General features: G+C 59.5%; 1 protein-coding gene across 1 annotated transcript in view; it reads right to left on the bottom strand.

Annotated features, from left to right (window-relative positions):
- SHANK1 (SH3 and multiple ankyrin repeat domains 1) overlaps window positions 1-19,939 on the bottom strand; it is a 44,593-nt gene extending 24,654 nt beyond the window's left edge. Inside the window, exons 1-15 of the mRNA XM_029924358.1 lie at window positions 19,853-19,939; window positions 17,037-17,334; window positions 16,633-16,836; window positions 16,077-16,148; window positions 14,882-14,990; window positions 14,640-14,791; window positions 12,713-12,880; window positions 12,176-12,292; window positions 7,951-8,028; window positions 7,684-7,750; window positions 7,138-7,468; window positions 6,064-6,257; window positions 2,643-2,756; window positions 2,389-2,464; window positions 1,924-1,953 (exon numbers count right to left, since the gene is read on the bottom strand). Of these exons, the coding sequence (XP_029780218.1) occupies window positions 1,924-1,953; window positions 2,389-2,464; window positions 2,643-2,756; window positions 6,064-6,257; window positions 7,138-7,468; window positions 7,684-7,750; window positions 7,951-8,028; window positions 12,176-12,292; window positions 12,713-12,880; window positions 14,640-14,791; window positions 14,882-14,990; window positions 16,077-16,148; window positions 16,633-16,836; window positions 17,037-17,291 (1,967 nt within the window). The 5' untranslated portion in view covers window positions 17,292-17,334; window positions 19,853-19,939. The remainder of the gene's footprint in view (window positions 1-1,923; window positions 1,954-2,388; window positions 2,465-2,642; window positions 2,757-6,063; window positions 6,258-7,137; window positions 7,469-7,683; window positions 7,751-7,950; window positions 8,029-12,175; window positions 12,293-12,712; window positions 12,881-14,639; window positions 14,792-14,881; window positions 14,991-16,076; window positions 16,149-16,632; window positions 16,837-17,036; window positions 17,335-19,852) is intronic.
- Between the last annotated feature and the right edge of the window lie 23 nt (window positions 19,940-19,962).

Below are 19,962 nucleotides of genomic sequence, written 5' to 3' on the forward strand. Positions count from 1 at the left end.
CGCGGACAGCTCCGGAGGCGGGCGCCGGGCGCGAGGCTTTAACCCCTTGGCGTCCTGCGCCGGGCGGCGGAGGGGGCCGGGCAGGGGGGGAGGGGGCCGGGAGGGGAACGCGGGGGCCCCTTTGGCGGGAGAAGGGGGAGGGGCGAGGCGCGGGGGGGGGGAGGAGAAGGGGGAGGCACTTCCGGTCTGGGCCCCCCCTTAACCCCCTCCCTCCTCCGGAGCCCTCCCGCGCAGGTGCAGAGCGAGGGAGAGCGGAGAGACGCACAAGACCATACTAGATGCCTCGCAACCGCGTGCGGGGACGCGCGAACGGAGCCCCACTTTCCAGGCAAGGATACCACGGTGAGAGAGGCCCCGGGAGCGGACGCACGGTCCCCCATCGCAGACCGACACATAATGCACCCCAACACAGTGTGGAAGGGCCAGGAAAGGAAGGCTAGAAACATTGAGGTTGGGCCCCAGAGTAGTGCGAAACATCCCTCCCCCCAGAGAAGCTCAGGGAAGGGACATACACACACCGCAGCTCACTCGAGAGAGGAGAGACCAGTGACTCCCAAGGAGAGGAGAGAGGGTGGCACAGGCCAGGACCGTACAGCTCCGGCGGGGATGCAGGGCACACAACACAGGCAGGGCCACCTCAGACAGGGTCAGGGAGAGCAGGGGGGGAGGCAGGAAGGGAAGAGGCTCAGACACACCGCACAGAGCAGCACATGCTGGTGGGCACAAGGAGAGGAGAAGGGGAGGGAATTAAGTTGACAGGGCAGAGCTAGGGAAAGGAGAAGGAAGAAGATGAGGGTAAGAGGGCCCCCCCACCCCATCATCAAGCTGGTAGAGCAAGAGACTCCAAGACCAAGGCCAAGGAGAGGCCCAGAGAGACACTGTCAGAGACAGGAAGCAGAGGCTGATAAGGAGATTTGGGGTGGGGGGACCTTGATACTCACCCGGTGCCCAGAGCCAGAGACGCGCCAGGTGAACACGCACAATGGTCAAGCGCCTCAGACACTCTGGGCGCAGGGTGGCACCCCAGCCCCACCCTCTCTCCCCATCTTGTCCCCCTTTACCCCCCTGCCCATCCCCACTGGCCAGAACACAGACACATAGGTTTGGACACATTTAATGGAAGGATGCTACAAACAAGGAGACCCTGCCCTGGATGGGGGAGTGGGAGTGGGAGGGAGAGGGTGTCATCTTTCAGACACCCAATTATGACCATCCCTCCCCCATAGTCTTGCCCTTCTGGAAGCCCAAGCCCTGGAATCCTCCCCTCTTCTGCCCTCCCCTCCCCCAATGCCCCAGGTCCTCAATTCCAGATCAATCGGACAGATGCAAATGCATGCACATGATTTTATGGGCTGACACGCAAGCACAGTGACATGCATAGAGAGAGACGGAGACGTGTGCAGAAACCCACCCGTCTGTACGAGTTAAGCAGACACACTGACGTCCCTGGAAACACTTGCCCTCGCTCTCAGACCCACAGATTCAGGGGAACACAGATGTGCAGAGCCAGCCGCACGATTAGCCTCAATCGTGGGCTCGTAAATGACAGCCCCAAATGCACCCTTCTGTACAGGCTGGGACAGATCCTCTCGCCGTCATGGCATATATATATGTATATATATATATATATATATATATACATATATATATACACACACACACACACACACACACACACACACACAAGGCTATACGTCTAGGGGCCTCCCTAGCCACACATGCACACAGACACGTGTCATGCACACCTACAGAGACACACAGGCAAGAACACACTCAAGGAATCCGTCCAAGGATGCTCGCCTGTGTGAGATGTTCACGCACAGGGAAACCAGCTCTGGTCGTGCACACACAAGTCCATACATCCACAGGCACCCCTTTCTTCCCATTCCTGACCCCCTGCCCTCCCCTCCCCTCCCCTCTCACCTCCCTGGGCCAATCCCATCCATCAAGCTTCTGAAGCAAGTCAGCCAGCAGCCAGGGAGGGGAGAGGTGTCAGTGTGCCCATCTCTCCACCCCCACCCCGCTTGGCCCAGCTCTGCCCGCCCCCTCCCCACGCCGGTGCGAGGCATGGGATGTATACACTTGTGCTGCACGTAGAGACTGGGCACATGAAGGAGACAAAGGCCTCCAGCCAGCCACACACACAAGCTCCCCGTCCACAGCTGTGCACCCCACCCGTCTCAGGCTACCCCAAAACTAGGCAGTCTCTGTGGCTGCCAAGGATGGTTAGGGACTGCGCTGTGGTCTGAAGCTACCTCTGCCTTCCTCCACCTCTGGGTCAAACATTAGAGGGGGCAGGAAGGAGGCTGAGAGGCGGTTGAAATATTTAAAGGTGGACTATGAAGGGAGATTGGGGTGAGGGGCACCCGAGGGGGTAAGGACATTTACCTTGGGGCATCAAAGCTGTCGTAGGAGCCCACGGTATAATGCCGGAAGAGTCTCTTTGCCTTGTCACTGCGGCTTTCTGCAGAAGGACAAGGGACGACCTTGGACCTTCACTCTGGAAACCATAAGCCCACCCTGGGGGTCCTGGCCCAAGTTGTCTCATCTACCTCCCATGCCCCACCCCCGTCGGGAGGGAGAAAGGAAGGGACATGAGAACCCTAGGATAAATTGGGGACAACGGGGGGAACCCTCGTTACCTTGCTTTCCCTCCTGGGAGCGGTTTGCCACCTCTTCCAGGCAGTCAGAGGGGAACCAGCCAATGCGACCTTTGACCTGGCCTTCCCAGAAGCCTCCTTCCCCGATGCTAAGCACTGGGTGGGGAGCAGGGACACAGAAACATTTCCATGTTTCCGTGTTGCCCCCCACCCCCAGCATTCCACGATTCTCAGGACCTAGCCCAGGGCCTGACCCAAAAGCATCCTTAATAAATGTCCAAGGAAGGGACGAGGGGGTGAGGGGAGAACCAAACCATATCACTCCTGCACTCTAGCTTTCTGAATCCAGCGGGACATGAGGAGGCACTGGGGAAAAGGGCTGTGTCTGGTGACATGGTCCTCACAGACTAGGGCCACATTCACAGCTGGCCCTCCTCTCCCCTGGTAGCCAGTCACAACTTAATTGTTCTGTAATTTCCCTAAACCCTCCTCGACTCCCTAAACCCTTTGACAGCCTTATTGTTGCCCCCTGCCACCTTCCACAGCCTCCTTGCCACGTAAACTTCTGTCATTTGCTCCCAGGCCCCTCATTCTGCCTCTTTGCTTCTCCTGGCTCTAGAAGGGAGGAGAGATCAGAATCACCTCTTTCTCTCCACCACCTGTACCTGATGGCCCTTTCCTGCTGGCCTCGCCTCTTAGCCAGTACAGTACACGTTTCCTGACTGCCTGCTATGTGTCTGGCGTGGCCGTGCCAGGGGTTGAAATGCATCAGGGACAGCTAATGTTTATTGAATTCTCACTTGTGGCCAGAGCCCTAAGAAGGGATACTTTTACTATCCCCGTTTTACCAATGGGGAAACTGAGGCTCGGGGAACCCAGGTCATTTGCTCAAGAATATATCGCTTGTCATCAACAGAGCCTGGAGCTGAACACCAGTCTGTGTCCAGAGTGGATGCTTTGAGTCATAATGCTTCGCTGCCTCTCTGCTCAAGCACTGTGTTCTGCTGCTTCCGATGGTGACGATCATGACAATGGGAGCAAACGCACAGTCCGTCTCTTCTGCACTCTTCATGCCTCTGCCCCTACTCTGCCCTGCAAAGACCTCTCTCCCTCAATCCTTGCGCCTCCCTGGGTAGGCAATGACCGATTTCCCGTTTCACAGATGAAGAAGCTGATGCTAGAACAGATAAGCCCTCTGCCCAGAGATGGCACAGGCTGCACTAGGATTTGAGTTGGGGCCATATGATGCTTTCCCCCTGTTGAAACGGCCACCCTTGAGAGGATCTGGGGAAACCAAATCGAGAAGATGCTCAAAGTCACAGAAGAGAGCGTGAGATGGGGTGGCCAGGGGTCTGGGTTCTTGGCTAGCTCTCCAATGACCAGCTGGGTGGTCGTGGAATCAGTCATTGGGTCACTGCACAAATATTGACTTAGTGCCAGTCATGAGTCAGGCCCCAGGCTGGACGCTGGGCAGAGCACTCATGGACCGAACAAATGAGGTTCTTGACTTCATGGATCTCCCATACTGGCAGCTGTTAGAGGCGTAGCTCTGTAAGGGACAGCATGATTGAAAATTAAGGTCAGCACATAAGGGAAAAAGGACAGGATGTCTGAAGAAAGGCCCCATGGGGGTATATAAATTCGAGGTGCAAAGGGCAAAGAGGTGCCAGGACAGTGTCCTGGGGACATGTCCCAGGGACATGACATACAGACTGAGATCAGAAGGATCCTAGGAGGAGGAGAAACAAAGAGAGGAAGGAGAGGTTTTCCTGGCAGAAGGAACGGCATGTGCACAGAGCCTGGTGTGGAGAAGGGCTTGGGGCATTTGAGTGATGGAGAGAAGAATGAAGTCCCTGGCACCCTGTGGGTGGAGACAAGAGATGGCATAGGTGGGTGGGTGGGGGGAGGGGCTTGCAGGCCAGGCTGAGGCACGGAGGGCAGAGGGAGCCTGCTACCTCATCGGGCTGCGGTCAGGCTCAGGGGTGTTGTGGATGTAGGCACGCTTTGAAGCAATTCAATGTCTTCAGGAAAGGGAAGGATACAAAAACAGGGCAGTGTGCAGAAGCCCCAGGCTCGAATTTCAGAAAGAAATGTGGAAGATCTAGTGCAAGAGAGGTCCCTCCCCTCTGACCTTAGCTTTCCTTTCTTCTTTCAAACTGTCTCAAAGCGCAGACCTGTCCCTTTGTGCACGCGCACAGACACACGCTTCCAGGCACCTGATCCTGGAGGCACTGGCCCCCACAGTTAGCCCCTGCATCTGGCCATTCACTCAGCGCATGTGCACTGAGGCCTCCTGTGTGCTGGGTCACCCAACTGGGCCCTGGCAACCCACAGCTCAATGACATGCGACCTTGCCTTCAGGCAAGGGAAGAGATGCTGCAAGAGAGATACTGATACACTATCGACCTGATGCTCCCATCCCTGCACACCCTTCAAGGTCCCACTGTCAAACCCTGTCTTCCATGGGAGGACCCCCCACCAGCTTTCATGGGGTCTCTCTCTCTCCTCTCTAAACTCCTGCAGTGGGGACCGACTCAGGATAATGACAGGTGGTGCTTACTATGTGCAAATCCATGTCCTGGATGTTTTAAGGGAACTGATCTTTGAAAGTCCCCCCAGGGTCCCCTTGTACAGATGAAGAAACTGAGGCCCAGAGCAGGCACGTATTGGAAGGCACCCAGCTGGGAAAGTAGCGATAGAGCCACTATTTGGACTCGGGCAGGCCCTCCACACTACGCTACTCAGCTCCCTTCCAGCCTCCAGTCGGCTAAAGATTGCTCCCCCGCCTTGCATTAACCGCGCGTCTGCTTGCTTCCTGTTTCCAAGCCTCGTTCTATCCAAGAACACACGTCAACAGCCCTGTGAAGTCTGCACGTGAGGGCTCCTGGCACCATTTTCCAGAAGAAGATAGAAAAACCAAAGAGAAGCCAACCCCAGCAACAGCGGCGGCAGCTCAGGGAGCCCCGCCCCCTGCAACAGACCTGGCTTTGAACCCCCTCCCAGTGGGCCCCGCCCTGCTTCTCAGATGAGGGCACCTGGTGGGGGCAGGAGGTGCGGCCTGGGTGGCTTGGCCTCACACCACGTGGAGGGGAAGACCCTGGGCTCAGACCCCACTGCACCTGGGTGGGGCTCCATTCCTTCAAGTATAAGACAGGCTCCTGACACCCTTCCAAATGGCTGCTCCTGCAAGGGGAGCACTCCCACAGGGCCTGGCGGGATGGCAGTGTCCCCCAAATGCTAGGGCCCACTCTTTTGCCTCAACACCTACTCCTGCAGGATGGGATCGCTGCAGCTGTACCCACCATGCTCTCCACAGTGGGCGGGGGGGTCTAGGAGCTCTCTGAGTGAGATCTCCAGAGCACAGCGGGTATCGTAGGCCTTGGAGAACTGTGTGTCCCTGACCGGTTAGCTCACCCGCCTGACCTTCACCCCACCCAAGTCTGGCCCGGCCCTGCCCAGTTACCTTTGATCTTCTCGCCCTTGCTCAGGGAGATCTCCCCCTCGGCTTGGGCCTGGTAGGACTTCACGGCCATGAAGGAGCGTCCGGGTACTGCTGAGTAGAGCTTCCTGCGCCTCCCACGGCTGCCCAGGGAGCCCCCAGGGCCCCCTGAGCCCCCCGTGCCCCCTGCCGGCCCTTCCCTGGGCGTCCCACTGGAGCTGCATACACAGAGGGTGTGAGAGGCAGGGGAGAGTGGAGGGAGGGGGCGCCTCTGGGAGAACAGGGGTCCGTGGGGTGGGGGGAGATGGAGCATCAGAGTGGGGGAGTAGGTTTCCCAGCTCCGGCATCCTTGGGGGAAGAGGGCATTTGGGGGCTCCCTCTGCCTGCCCACTGCTGCCCCCCTGGGCCCCTCCTCTGCCTCCTGGCTTCCGGCTCTGCCCCTCCCACGGGCCTGCACGCCGTGCCTGATTCAGCTTCCTGAAGCAGAGCTCTGACTGTGTCATCCCTCCGCTCGCTCACGAGCCTTCAGCGACTCCCAGCTTCCTCCTGGTCCGGCTCCAACTCCTCTGCCCGCCATGCCCAAACCGCCATGATTTTTCGCTCTCCCGTGTCCTTGGGACATGCTGGCCAGCCACCTCCCCCTTTTCACCCTCCTCTAGCCAGCCTGGCCTCTTTCCCCCAGAATGCCCCCTGCCCATCCTCCCCTCTACCCCAAGTGGTTCCTCTGCTCCCTCTCCCTTCCTCTGGCCTCATCTCCAAGCTCAGACACCTTTCCCCAAGCCCCTTGCCCACCCCTGCCCTGTTTGGCTTCTTCTCACCTTGCCCTGTCTGTCTGTCTGTCTTCAGGGGCTGGAACCAACATTTCTTTTGGACAACCTACCCCCGGCCCCTGGCATTGAGCAGGTGCTCGGCTAAACTGGTTACATTTGGGGACAGGTGCAAGATGGCGGCTCCCAGGGCCCTCCCTTCCTCAGGGGTCCGGAGAGGGACCAGGGACTTGGGTGGTAGGGAGGCCAGCCTGGGTGAGGGGATTGTGGCCCCGAGGATGGGGTCTGGTTGGGCCGGGGTCAGTGGGACCAGGGATGAGCTTTCCCCTACCTGGGCCGTCCACGGGGCTGCCTCTTGGCCTCTTCAGGGTGCCTCCCGCGGGATGGGGAGCGGGCCCGGGCGCCCCGGGGGCTGCTGGCACTTCGGAGGGTCCCACTGCTGAGCTTGGTGCTGGGGGCCGAGGGCTGCGACTGGCCCGGGGGCCCTGAGGTAGGGCCGGGGGCCCCAGAGGACGAGGTCCCCGGGGCGGCAAACACCATCCAGTCAGGCAGGGCCATGCTGGTATCACTGTTGGCCCGAAGCAGCGCCGGAGGCACGGTCAGCCCTGCGCCTGGGGGTCCCCGTCGCCGGGCTGCGTACTTGGGGGACTCCTGGAAGGGCACTGCGAGGGCACAGTGGCGGGGGCCAGAAGGGGCAGAGAGACAGGCAGGTGGAGGGGGTGTGCAGGCAAGGGATGATGATGGGGGAGAGGCACGAAGGGAGAAAGATGTAAGAGGAGAGATCTGGAATTACACCAGATCCGCCGACCCCCCAATCCCACCATGCACCCCCAAGTACCCTAGGTTCTCCCCTTATAGCCCACCTCCTGTTGCTTACCCACGTCCTGTTCTCGATGGTTCCGGATCAGCTCCCCCAGTTCAAAATTCCCAGCGATCACAGCCACCTGGAGGGAAGTGGGGTGGCCCAGGCAGAGGGCAGGAAGCAGCATGAGGTCCCCGGACAGCTGCCCCCCGCTCCCTCCCCTGCAACTTAACCCCTGCAACTGCGCCCACCCTCCTCTCCCAGACCACCAGGACTCCTACCTGCCTGCCTTCCTCACCCCTGTCTTCCCCGTGTCCCCCACCAGCCCTGACAGCTCCAGACCTGGAAGGGGGTCTGTCCGTTGTTATTCTTCACATCCTTGTTAGCTCCTCGATAGAGGAGGATCCTAGCACAGGTCTCCTGTGGGCGATGGCCGGCAGGTGGCACGGGGTGGGGGAAAAAAAAAGAAAGAAAACCATTAAAGTCCCTGCGAGCCGACACGGGCACGGGGCTGAGAGCTTCAGGAAAGCCTCATCTAAGCCTGCCTTGCCCAGGGCAGCAGCCACTTACTACGTGCGGCCCAGGGCCCCTTAAATGGGTCGGGTCCACACTGTGATGAGCTGAGCATGTAAAATACGCCCCACACTGCAAGAACTTAGCACAGGAAAGAAATATCTCTAATAATTTTTATATTGACTGCGAGCTGACACAATAATATTCTGGATGCCATGGGGTGAGTAAAACGTTCTACAAAAGTCCATGTTGCTTGTCGCCGCCTTTCGGTTTTTTTTCCACGCAGCTCCTGGGATGCTTAAAGTCACACCCGCGACCCGTGTTACATTCTAGTGGGTGGCGCTAAACTAAAACCAGGTTTCTCGACCTCAGCCAAAAAAAAATCTTGGTAGTGGCGTCTGTCCTGTGCGTTGTAGGACGTTCAGCGGCATCTCTGGGCTCTACCACTAGATGCCAGTAGCACTCTCCTCGCCGGTGGTGAAAACCAAGGGCTGCCCATTCGCTAAATGTCCCCTGGGGGACAGGGATGCTCCAGGGAGAGCCTCCGACCTAAACCTCACGGAGGGGCTTACTGTGGGCCAGGCAGGTGCTCAGCCCTTCAGGGGCAGAAGCTCACTGTATCACCCAACAGTTCCATCGGATGGAAATGAGTATCTCCGTTGCACAGAGGAAACTAAGGCATCAAAAGGAGCTCAAGGTCACACAGCTGTTGACCATCAGTGGTTGGATTTGCACCAAGGTTTGACTCCAGAGTGTTTGCTCTTATCAGATACTCCGCTGGACTCAGAAGGAAGGGGACGATGGGGGCCAGGGCTGGGCAATGGGGGGGTAGGAATGCCATCCACATAAAGATCAATTCCTTACTGATGTCACACCCTGTCATGCTTTAAATCACACCCAGTGCCCTAGCCATGGCTTACAGACTCCCCGTCCACCCGATCTGCCTGCCCTGGCACCCCCAGCCTCACCGGCCATCTTTTGCCCCCATTCTCCACTCTCCATACTCCAGTCACACTGACTTCCTTCTTCCTCTGGCAGGCATGCTCCTGCCCCAGGGCCTTTGCACCTGCAGCTCCCTCTGCTTGGAATTCTCTGCCCCTAGATTTCTACATGGCTCACTTTCTCACTTCATTCAGGCTTTTGTTCAAGTGCCCCCTCTTCGGAGAGGGCTTCTCCAACTACGTCGTCAGAAATAGCTCCTGATGCTATTTCCTGTTTTGTTTTTATTTATGTGATGCCCGCTATACGCCAGTATTAGCTCATTTTCTTCATAACACGGTCTCCCTGAAATTACATTTCCTTTTTACTGGTCTCTTTAGCATCTCTCCCCCACCATGTAGTGTTACAGGGGCATGATTTTGTCCGTGGCACCTACCCCCTGGAATGGTGCCTGGCCCATTGGAGCTGTTCCATAAATGATTGCTAAAGTCCTTCGCCCTTCCTCTTGGCCTGGCCAAACGCAACCTGGCCCCCAGCTCAACTCCCGTCTCCAGCTCCCCCGGATGCGACTCTACCAGCATTCACAAAAGGCCTCCTTGGTCTCATTCTCTTGGTGACAAACGCACCCAGTACCCTCGCATGGTCCCATCCGACAGGACCGGCTCGGAGAGGGGCAAATCTGCGCCCGAGGTCACTCAGCCGGTTAGTGGAGCAGCCGGGTCTCACATATGGCCTTTGAATCCTAGGGCTCATCTATGTCTTGTGACAACTCCTGTCGCCCGTGACTGGACAGCAAAGTTAGCTCAGTTCGTTTTCTGGGTGTGTCTGTGAGTGTGTGAGGGTGTGTGATCCAAGTGTACACATGCTGGTCCCAGCTAGACTGTGAATTACTGCCATTGGTGTGTGTTTGTGTGTGTCTGCCCACCTCCACTGCCACCCCCTCCCCTGCCTAGCGCAGGGCCAGAGCGCCGCCCCCAGCCCAGTCAGCAATCTGCCCCGCTCCTGGAGAAGCCGGTTTACAGGTGTCCTGGCATTTCTCTTCCAGTACTGCAATTCCTCCTCTGTACACCTGCCTCTTTGCCACGTGTGAAGTCCCCCGCCAGGCCGTGTCTGATTCATTCCACATCCAGACACACAGTAGGTGTTCAAGGGACATGCACGGGAGGTATGAGGATGAAGGATGTGAAGCCGAGTCATTCAAAATTCCTTTGTGCGAGCCATTCATTCATTCACTGAGTCACTCAGTCTATCTCAGAGCGAACACCTGTTGAACATTCTGAGGGGGGCGGGTGCTGTGTAGTCTTGGGGCAGATTCAAGGTGGCTGATTCGTAATTCTTTCATTCACTTACACCCTCATCCAACAAAGTCCCTACTATGTCCTGGGGTGTTGGGACAGAGTGATTGATCAGACTTAGCCCCCGCCCTGAGGAGCTTACAGCCTAAACATGGACCTGACCTTCACCACCGGGGGATGGATGGGCATGTCAGGAGGCCAGGGGAGGAGGGAGAGAGGAAATCTGTCAGACCCAGCTCTGGCCCTTGCGAGGCTTAAAGTCTGAGCGGGAGGACAAGGGGAGAAAAGTAGACGAAAAACTCTGTCAAGCATCTATTCATTAAGCATTATGCCAAGAGCAAGCAAAACATTCACCCACTTGATCCTTTGTACAGTAGGTGTTACTGACCCATTTCACAGATAAGAAAGGGGAACCTCAAGGAGGGAAAACTACTGGCTCATCCGGGCCCCTAGAGTAATTGTTCCCACTCTCGAATTCTTTACACTAAATTTTCCCCGTTCAAAGTAACAATACGGTTTCTGTCTCCCAACTGGACCCTGCCTGAGAGTGGTAATGATAATGACACTGACTTCTAGGGATGGCCTTAATATCCATGATCGTTCATCCCCTTCAATCAGCTGCCATTACCCCCATCTCGGGGAGATGACGGAGCCTTGGGAAGGGTACGGGGCTTGTCAGGGGGACCCCGCTCTGCCCGGAGGCCACGCGCAGAAGCCGTACGGTTGGGGAATCTGGGCTCGAGGCCAGCGTGTCAGGGAGCAGGAGAGCCGGAACCGCCAGGGAGGGGCAGTGACAGCACCGTGTTGGTTGAGTCTGACAAACACTGAGTTCTCCCTCGGCAGAGCAGACTGCTTGCTGCCACGAGGCGGCACGTGGCTACCTGCCACGTCCCCGGCACTGCAAGTTCTGATGCGGCAGAAGGGGCTGGCGCTGACTTGGAAGACTTCCTGGAGGAGGGGAAGAAGGGCTTGACAGCACCCGAGTGCCAAGCCCTGTCCTTCTAAGTCCCCAAGGAACCCTCAAGGGCAGGGAGTCCCGGAACACAGGTAAAGAGACTGAGAGGGCTGACCTACCCAGGATCACCTAGGGCTGGGGTCACAGCTGCCAGGGGGCAGGATCGTGAGTCCCCCCCAGCCTTTTACTGCTCGCCTCCACTCACACCTCCTGAGGTGGGGACTGGCCACCCGGCCCTGCATTGCTACAACATGCAACATACTCTTGTTCCCCTCAGGGCTGTGTCCTGGCCCTTCCTCTGTCCCCTGCGGTGGCTCCCACACACACTGCACACAGTACGTGCTCCTGATGCTCTCTCCCCTCCACCTTTGCCCACCACTGGGAATACCCTTCCTCGCCTTCCTACTTGGCTCATGCCTGCTTCTCTTAGCACAGGTGGCACATTTTCCATAGAGCCACCTCCACCCCAGTCCCAAGGCTGAGCCCAGATCTGGCCTCCCACGGGACCTGCCTTCCCTGGGACCTCCCTCTGAACACTCTGGATTGTAATGGGAATGTCTGTCTTACTCACTGCTTGGTCCTCAGCATTCCGCTCTAGGCCTGACATGGGGAAGTAAGTATTTGCTGAATGGATGGATGGATGAGTGGATGGATGGATGGATGAATGGATGGATGAGTGGATGGATAGATGGATGAGTGGATGAATGGATGGATGGATGGATGGATGGGTGGATGGATGGATGGTTGGATGAGTGGATGGATGGATGGATGGATGGATGGATGGATGGATGAAATAGTGAAGGAACAGAGGGTGCAGGGAGGCTGGGGTCAGGAGGAGGGGCTGGGGGGCTCTGACAGAGCAGACCTTATTGTAGAGGGCGCAGATGTGCAAGGCCGTGTTCCCCGAGGCATTCTGGGCTCCTGGCTCAGCCCCGTAGAAGAGGAGGTGTTCCAGGTGCTGAGAGTGGCCCCGCTGGCAGGCCTGGGGAGGACAGGAAACCCAGGAGGCCGGATCAGACTCTCCCAGCTATGGTTTCTACCTAGATCCTGAGTCCAGGAAACCCCTCTCCTTTTCTCCTCCGTTTCTGCCCAGGGACCCAGGCCACCAGCTTCTTGAGTCATTCCAAGCCCCAGGTGTCTGGACTGGCTCCTTGAGAAGCTCAAGAGAGCACCCCCACCCATGCCAGGGATCGATTTGCCCAACCCTGAGCCCATGCTCTTATCTTCTTCTCTTTGGGGACCATGCTACCTACCCCCACCCTCACATTCTATGAGGACCCTAGCATCCGAATCCCCAGTATCTGGATCCCCTTTGCACCAGAGTCCCATGATCCTTGCCCTGATCGGGGACCAGGGGCCCCCCATGCACACACCGCGAACCCCCTGGCCGTGTCTGGAGCACCTGGTGAATCTCCTGCCAGCCGTTCTCATCAGCTATGCCCAGCTGGGCCCTGTTGAACAGGAGCAGCTCACAGCAGCGGGGGTCACCCCCCACCATAGCAGTATGGAACAGGGGGGTCAGGCCTCGGCGGTCCTTGTAGTTGGGGGAGCCCCCAAGGTCCAGGAGTGCCTGAAGAGAGAGACAAGACAGAAAACGGTCACATTAGCAGGACTGGTTCATTCTGAAGGGCCAGCCGGGCAGGGAGTCTTGGGTGACCCACGCTGGCCAAAGTGGTTTTGGGGTCTGCTGTGTTGCCCTTATGTGACCTTGAGCCTGGTCCTTCCCCTCTCGGAGCCTCTCCCACCCCAGCTGGACAATGAAGGGACTGGGAAGATGCTTCCCACTCGGACATCCTGCCCAACCGTCCCCAGAGGCTGCCTTGGATGAGCCATTGAAGGAGCTGGTGCCTCGGTGCCTCATCGGAGGAGCAGCAGCGGGATGGCTGGGGGCCCCCTGAGGGAACAGAGTCTGGATGCGGAGGATCCCTGGCCAAGCAGGAGTTATTGTTAGGCTCAGGATCCCAAAGAGTGGGATGCAGAGGGCGACCTGGGGACAATAAGCTCGGACCAAGGTGAGCCGCACCAGCCACACTGGAGCGGGCACGGGAGGGGAGGTGTCTCGCTCAAGGAATTGCTCCAGGCACAGAGGCTGGCGGAGCTGAGCATCATTAGAGGGAGGCGTTGGCAGCAGCCCGTGAAGACAGCCCGCAGCCTCGCTGTCCACCAGAACCTTTGCGGTGATGGCGGCAGTCTGCAACCACACCAACCTACACGACAGCCTCGTGTGGGCTCCCGAGCACTCGAACGTGCTGCTGAGCCCGGGAAACAGAGATCTTCATCTCTGCTCCTTGTCATTAATTCAAATCTACGCAGCCCCCGTGTGGCTAGTGGTACTGGATTGGACAGCGCAGGTCTGGAGGCTGGGGGCACAGGCTGAGAGCAGGATCTGTCTCCGGGGGGAAGGGAGTGCACTGGGGGTGCGTAGGGAGGGTCTGTCAATTCCAGGGACATAGGACAGGCCTTTGTGGCTGGTGACTGCATTTAGGGTCTTTGAGAAAGAGCTGGAAAAGGGAAGGGAGGGTCCATTAAACCGGAGCATCTGTGGGTTAGGGTGTTTCTCAACAGCTACGTATCCTTGGGGGCGGTCTCTCCTGACCTGTGATTTAGGAGGGGACCAAGGGCCATTAGGTGGTGGTGGGGGCAGGGAGGGGAGAGGAAGAGGATTTTAAAATAAGGCCTTGTAAGCTGACCCCATGTATATATTTCGCAGGTATATGGATGCGTCTATCTGGGAAAGTACATTTCAGTTACTGAATGGGGGAGCAGGGTTTGTGTGGAGGGGTCTGCATCTGGAGCTCACTCTGTATTTTAAGGAACAGAGGAGGGTCTACACTTTGGGGAGACGGAGGCAGGGTTGGTGGGGAGCTGGATCAGAGGGTACAAGAAGGTCTTGGTTCCAGGCCGGGGAAAGGCCCGTGTGACAACCAGCTAGCTGTAGGGTGGGTGCCCCTGCGGGTCACCAGGGGGTCTCTGATTCCACTGGAGGAGTGATGAGGGGGGCTGTGTGTTTGTTAGTCTACGGAAAGGGGCTTTGTATTTGAGACACGATGAGAGGCTATTTTTAACAAACCTAAAGAACTGAGGTTCGAGAAAGAACAAATGGAAAAGGAGAGGAGTCTAAGGAAAGAGCAGAAGTGGCATCCCCACGGGGATGTGGGAGGGGACATCCAGGAGGTGAGAAGAAGCAAAGGGGAGATCAGGCGGCTTTGTGAGGTCAGGGCAGATGAGTGGGAGGAGGGGGTAGGTCCGGGGCGCTTCGCTCACTGGGGTCCACGCCTGGGGGAGACACTGAGTCTGGGGGAGGGTCCCGGGGGGGTCTGGCACCTCACCGTGAGAGCCAGGCAGTGACGGGCACACGCAGCCTTGTGCAGCGCTGTCATGCCATCCCGGGCCCGGAAGTCGATGTGGGCCCCTCCCAGGCACAGGGTTCGAATCACCTCTACGGAGCCTTCAGTCTGGGCAGCCAGTGTCAGGGGGGTCTCTAAGGGGCAGGAAAGGCCAGTCACATGCAGCCCTCATGCCTCGTTTCTCGGCTCCCCACCTCTTCCAAAGCCCCCGCTTCCCCCCTTACCTCCCGAATCCGAGTCGTGGTAATTGGGGTCCAGCCCCTTGTCCAGCAGCCTCGCCACCTTGTCGGACGTCCCGAGCTGCACGTACTCCAAGAACTTCTTCAACCCCGTCTGAGCCATGGACAAGAGAGAGAAGACAGGCCAGTCAGGGAGCAAGGGGACAAAAGCCGGGGTCTGGAGCAGCGCTGTCCACTGGAAATACACAGCGAGCCACATGTGGCACCGAAAAGTCTCTAGTGCCACCTTTCAAAAGCAAAAGGGAAGGAGCGCTATTGATCGTATGGAAACTTATTTGAATGGCGTATCTTTTTAACCTGACATACTGGCAACAGTACTGCATCAACGGGTAATCCATAGGCAATTTTTTAATGAGACATTTTACGTTTTCGGGGGGGGGGCAGTACTGAGTCTTCGAAATCCCATGTGCATTTCACACTCACAGCGAGGCTCAGTTTGGACCTGGGCCACCACACGTGCTCGGGAGCCGCATGTGGCCGGTGGCTCTGGAGTGGATGGCACAGGTCTGGAGGGATGGAATGTTTGGGGGAGGACAGAGACAAATGTATGGCGGGGTGGGGGTGAAGGGGGGAAGAGGGACCGGGAGGCTTTTTTCCCAAGTGTCAAGAATCCTTCACTTCACCTCTGGCTACTCCCCGCCCCCCACTTCCTCACAGCTCTTAGGGGACCAGGGGAGGCAACAGGGGACATGAGGTCAGAGTCCCGGAGGGCAAGATGGCCAGATGTGGCTGGGGCCAGGGGGCATCCTTGGATCTGGGAGGGGTTTATGCAATGGAATTGGGGGAGCCGCGAGCTGTCTATGAAACAGCACTGAGGCAGAGGGACACTGGGTGTCAGAGTTCAGGCCAAAGGGTGCAGGCAGGTGCCCTGCATGGATCTGGGGGACCCAGAAGATGAGAAGGGAGCATCTAAGGATAAACAAAGCGGGAGCCAGGGGGAAACGGTGTGGGCCTGGGCAGGGGGGTTTGGGGCAGAGAGGGGAGTTGAGCCGATAGGATGGAGATAACGGTGGCATTTGGGGCCATCCCAAAAGCAACGCAGCATCTCAAGTTAGTGGGGGCCCTAGCAGAGGGACAGAAGGGGTTGGGGTGCGGAGGGCTACTGGGCAGAGGTGAGAGAGACCGAGGGAAAGGCTCCGGGTCTCTGTGGGGAAATGCTGTGGGGTCAGGGTTCTCTCACCTTCGTGTGCAATTTGGCCAGCTGCTTCTCATCCAGGTTGGTCTGTTTGTAAACCCGGGTCTTGTATCGGAACTGTGGCCAGGGGCGTATGGAGGGAGAGACACAGAGACTCGGAATCAGGGGCCTGGGGAGGAGGCTGGACTCTTGAGCCGGGGGCAGGTGGGGGGTTGGGGGAGAGGCAGTCAGCTCAGGGTCAAGGTGGAAACAGTCCTGGAACCGTGGCTGGGAGCACAGGGCTGCTGTGGAGTCTGTGGACCACAACCCTTAATGGGAAGGAGTAGGGAGTCTGGACCCCACACAGAATGTTCTAGAACACCTACTGTAATTGTGAATCCTTTCCCACTTTGAAAGGCGAGGAGGAGCTTAGGAAAGGGAAGTGATTTGCCCAAGGCCACGCTGTTGGTCAGAGGCAGAACGGATCATCATTTGAACTCAGGCCTCTCTGACTCTAACGCTTAGGGGACCAATGGCTTTCCCTCACCAGGGCCTGACTGGGAGAAAAATGGGGCATGCCTTCTCTCCTCTGCAGCCAGGCTGGGAAGGCTGGGGACCTCACCTCCAGGTAGGGCACCCCCTTCTCAAAAGACTGGGGGTACTCCCGAAGCAGCCGCTCCTCCTCCAGGAAGTTGGCGTCGCGGCCCGAGGTGGCCGGTTGGAACAGACCGTAGTTGAGCACATCCTGCAGGCTCTCGCTCAGGGCACAGAGCACCTGTTGCTTGGCTGTCCAGATGGTGGCATCAGGGTTGAAACGTAGACATTTCTGGTTGAGGGGGGTGACAGGGAGGAGCCTGAGGTGGTTTGGAAAGAGTGTGGGGGTGATTCTGGGGACAGGAGGGGCAGCTGGGGGAAGCACGCCGGAGGCCTGGAGAGGGGGCCCAAGTGGGAGGACACCCAGCGGTAGAAGCCTCATCATGCAGTCTTGGGGCCCTGCCCCCCGCTGGCCAGCGGGCTGTCACTCACTGTCTGGTGCAGGTCCGGGATGCCAATCCTGAAGACCATCATGCTGAAGTGGGCGTCGTCCGGGACAGACATGGAGCGGCCCTGGAGGCCTCGGGTGGAGGCCAGACTACCAGGTGCCCCGCTGCCCTGGCCCCGGGTCCCCCGGGGGCCTCTGCTGGGCCCGTCTGGGGAGCTGTCGGACTCTGAGCCCGCCTCGGGACACTCGCTGGCACTGTGGCGTTCCTCGTCCTCGCTTGACGCGGGGCTGTGGGTCATCGTGGGGCCACGGGGCGACAGGGGACAGCAGCATCACAGGCGGCTGCCGGGGCCAAGGGTGGCTATCAGACGGAGGACTCGGGACCCTTTGGAGGCCACAGGCACCCTCGTGGACAAGTGGTCTAGGGTAGCCACCCCACATGCCCCAGGGCGGCGGGAAGGAGGCTGGACACACCCCCGGATACTCCAGCTGCCTCTGCTCACAGACACGCCCATCGCTGCCATGCCTCCAGCACGTCACCTTCCCTGCCCTTGGCCCTGCTCGCAGCCCCCCACCCCTCCTGCGCCCCACTTTGCCGCTGACCCAGCATGGCAGTGTCCCAGAAACCGCAGAATCACCGCGGGAGCTACTGGCCCACTTTGGCAGGCCACGGAAAATGCAGCTAAAATTAGCTGAGGACAGACAGGTGGACGGCCCACCGGCATCCTGCCCTCCTGGCCCCTCAGCCTGGCCCCTCACCCGAGGCCCTCCTGTCCTCCTCCTCCTGGCTAGCTGGTGGCGGGCGAGGGGCGGGGGGAGGCTGAGGTGTAGTAATGGGGAACGGAGGTGCCGAGAGCCTGGGGCGGCAGAAGTGGGAGCCGCGTGGTGTCCGGGAGTGGTGCCCAGCAGCGGGTGGAACCGGTGACTTCACCAAAGTGTGGCTGACAACGTGTGCAGGGGACTGCTGGGAATCGGTGTCCCAGGGAAGCAGGGGCGCTGAGATGGGGGTGTCGTGGGGCAGAGGATCATTAAGGGAGCCACGAGGGGTGGCCTATGCAGGTTGCTGGGGGCATCTTGAGACGAGTGTGGGCGGGTAGGGAGATGGGCCTGGGACGGCTGTCTGGTGCCAGTAGGACAGTGGCCTGGGTCAGCTTAGGGTGACTGCCGATACCCTGTGGGCACATGTGAGGACTGGCACTACAAGACAGATTGCTAGTACTGGACCCACTCTGAGGGAGGCCGGAGGTGGTGGGGCGGGGAGGGGGTGCCAAGAGAGAGGCTAAGAAGTGGGGTGCTGGTCTGGAGGACTGGGGTGGGAGGTCATCTCCAGATCCCCACTATTCTCTCCTTATAAGCCTGGGTCCCAAACGGGGTCCGCTTCCCTCATCTTCTCCCTGTCTCCCACCCCAGCACCGGAAACCAGAATGTCTGGTCTGGTCCCTCCCCCCCACACCAGGCCCAGCTCCTGCACCGTTGCCATGGAGATGGGAAGCAGTGGAGGGTACTGCTGACTTTGGGGGAGTGGGGATGGGCTGGGGGGGTTGGGGGCGGGAAGACAAAATGAGTGTACAGGGAGGACAGTTCCAAGAGCTGTGGGTGAGCGAGCAGCTTCACCACGAGCTGGCCGACCCCTCCCCCACACGTGGCCCGGCCGCAAGCCCCCTTCCTCTCCAGGCACCCAGCAGACCTGCCCCACCATGGCCTTGTGGAGCACCCCCGCACCCAAGCCTCCTACCCGCTGGACTCCACATCCCACCTCGGGGCCTGGAGCCCAATGCCACTCCCCCTCGGATGACCCTGGCTGACCCCGGCTTCAACCGGGCACTAATGGGGTGGCCAGTGGGATGAAAGCAAAGCCGGCCCTGGTTCCCTCGCCGTGCGGCTGCCCCCAACCCCCCAGACCAGCTCCGGCCCCTCCCCCTCAGGCCCGAGGGAGGGAGCGGGCACACTCCGCCGGGGCGGCATGAATCAAACGCTCCGCGGCTAAGAATAGCTGGCACGCAGCTGGTACTGAGACGGGCTGAGGAATCGGCGGGGGGGGGGGGGAAAGAAGAGAGAGGGGGTGCCCTGGGAGGCAGCGGGGGGACAGGGGGTGGCTGGCGTGGCCGAGAGCGGGGCCCAGGAGAATGAATGGAGGCGGAGAGAGGCGGGGAAAGGCGGGGAAAGGAGCCGCGGCTGGGGCAGAGAAACTGGTGGGGGAGAGCCCTGGGCCGGGGAGAGGGGGCGGGGGCACCCGGGAGCGGGACTCGGAGGCGGGAGCCGAGGGGGCGCGCCGGCCGGTGGAGAAGGGAGCGGAGACGGGTGGGGATGGGAAGGGGGAGCTTGCGAAGGGGGTGGGAAGGGATTGGAGGAGCCTAGAAGGAGAAGCAAGAGCTAGAGGGGGTCGAAGGGGGCGGAGGAGGCCAAGGCCCAGACCCTTGACGGAGAGACAGGGAACCAGGGTGACCTGGGGGAAGGGCCTCGCGCGGTGGGTCTACGGAAAGGGTCTAGGGGCCCGGGTTGGCCGGGGTGGGCGAGGCGGGGGAGTGGCCGGGCAGAGCCAGGAAGGAGGTGGGTACCGCGACCGAGCCCTTGGCCTGGGAGCGCCGGGAAGCGGGTTTGGGCTGGGGGTCTGCTGGCGGGGGATGGGGGGTGCATCCTCCCAAGTCTGTTATCTGGGACTGGGCACCGGGGACCTGGGCGTAACCCAATTTGGCGTCGCCCGGGGCAACGCTCCCCACCTTACCCCCACCCCCCACCGCACACCCGGGCCCGAAGCCCGGCGCCCGGCCAAGGACGTCCGGGGCGCCCCCGCCCCCTCCCGCGGCCCCGGCCCCGGCCCCGCAGCTTCCCCCAAACCCTGGGTTCTCGACCCCCTTACCTGCCTGGCGGGGCTGCTGAGTCCCGGTCGGCGGCGCCCGCGGCCCCTCCCCCCTCCCCCCACCCCCCACCCCCCCGGAGACGGGGGACCCTCAGGCCATGCCCCACCGC

Source organism: Suricata suricatta, chromosome 16 (genome assembly GCF_006229205.1).
Source record: "Suricata suricatta isolate VVHF042 chromosome 16, meerkat_22Aug2017_6uvM2_HiC, whole genome shotgun sequence".
NCBI classification, from domain to species: Eukaryota; Metazoa; Chordata; class Mammalia; order Carnivora; family Herpestidae; genus Suricata; species Suricata suricatta.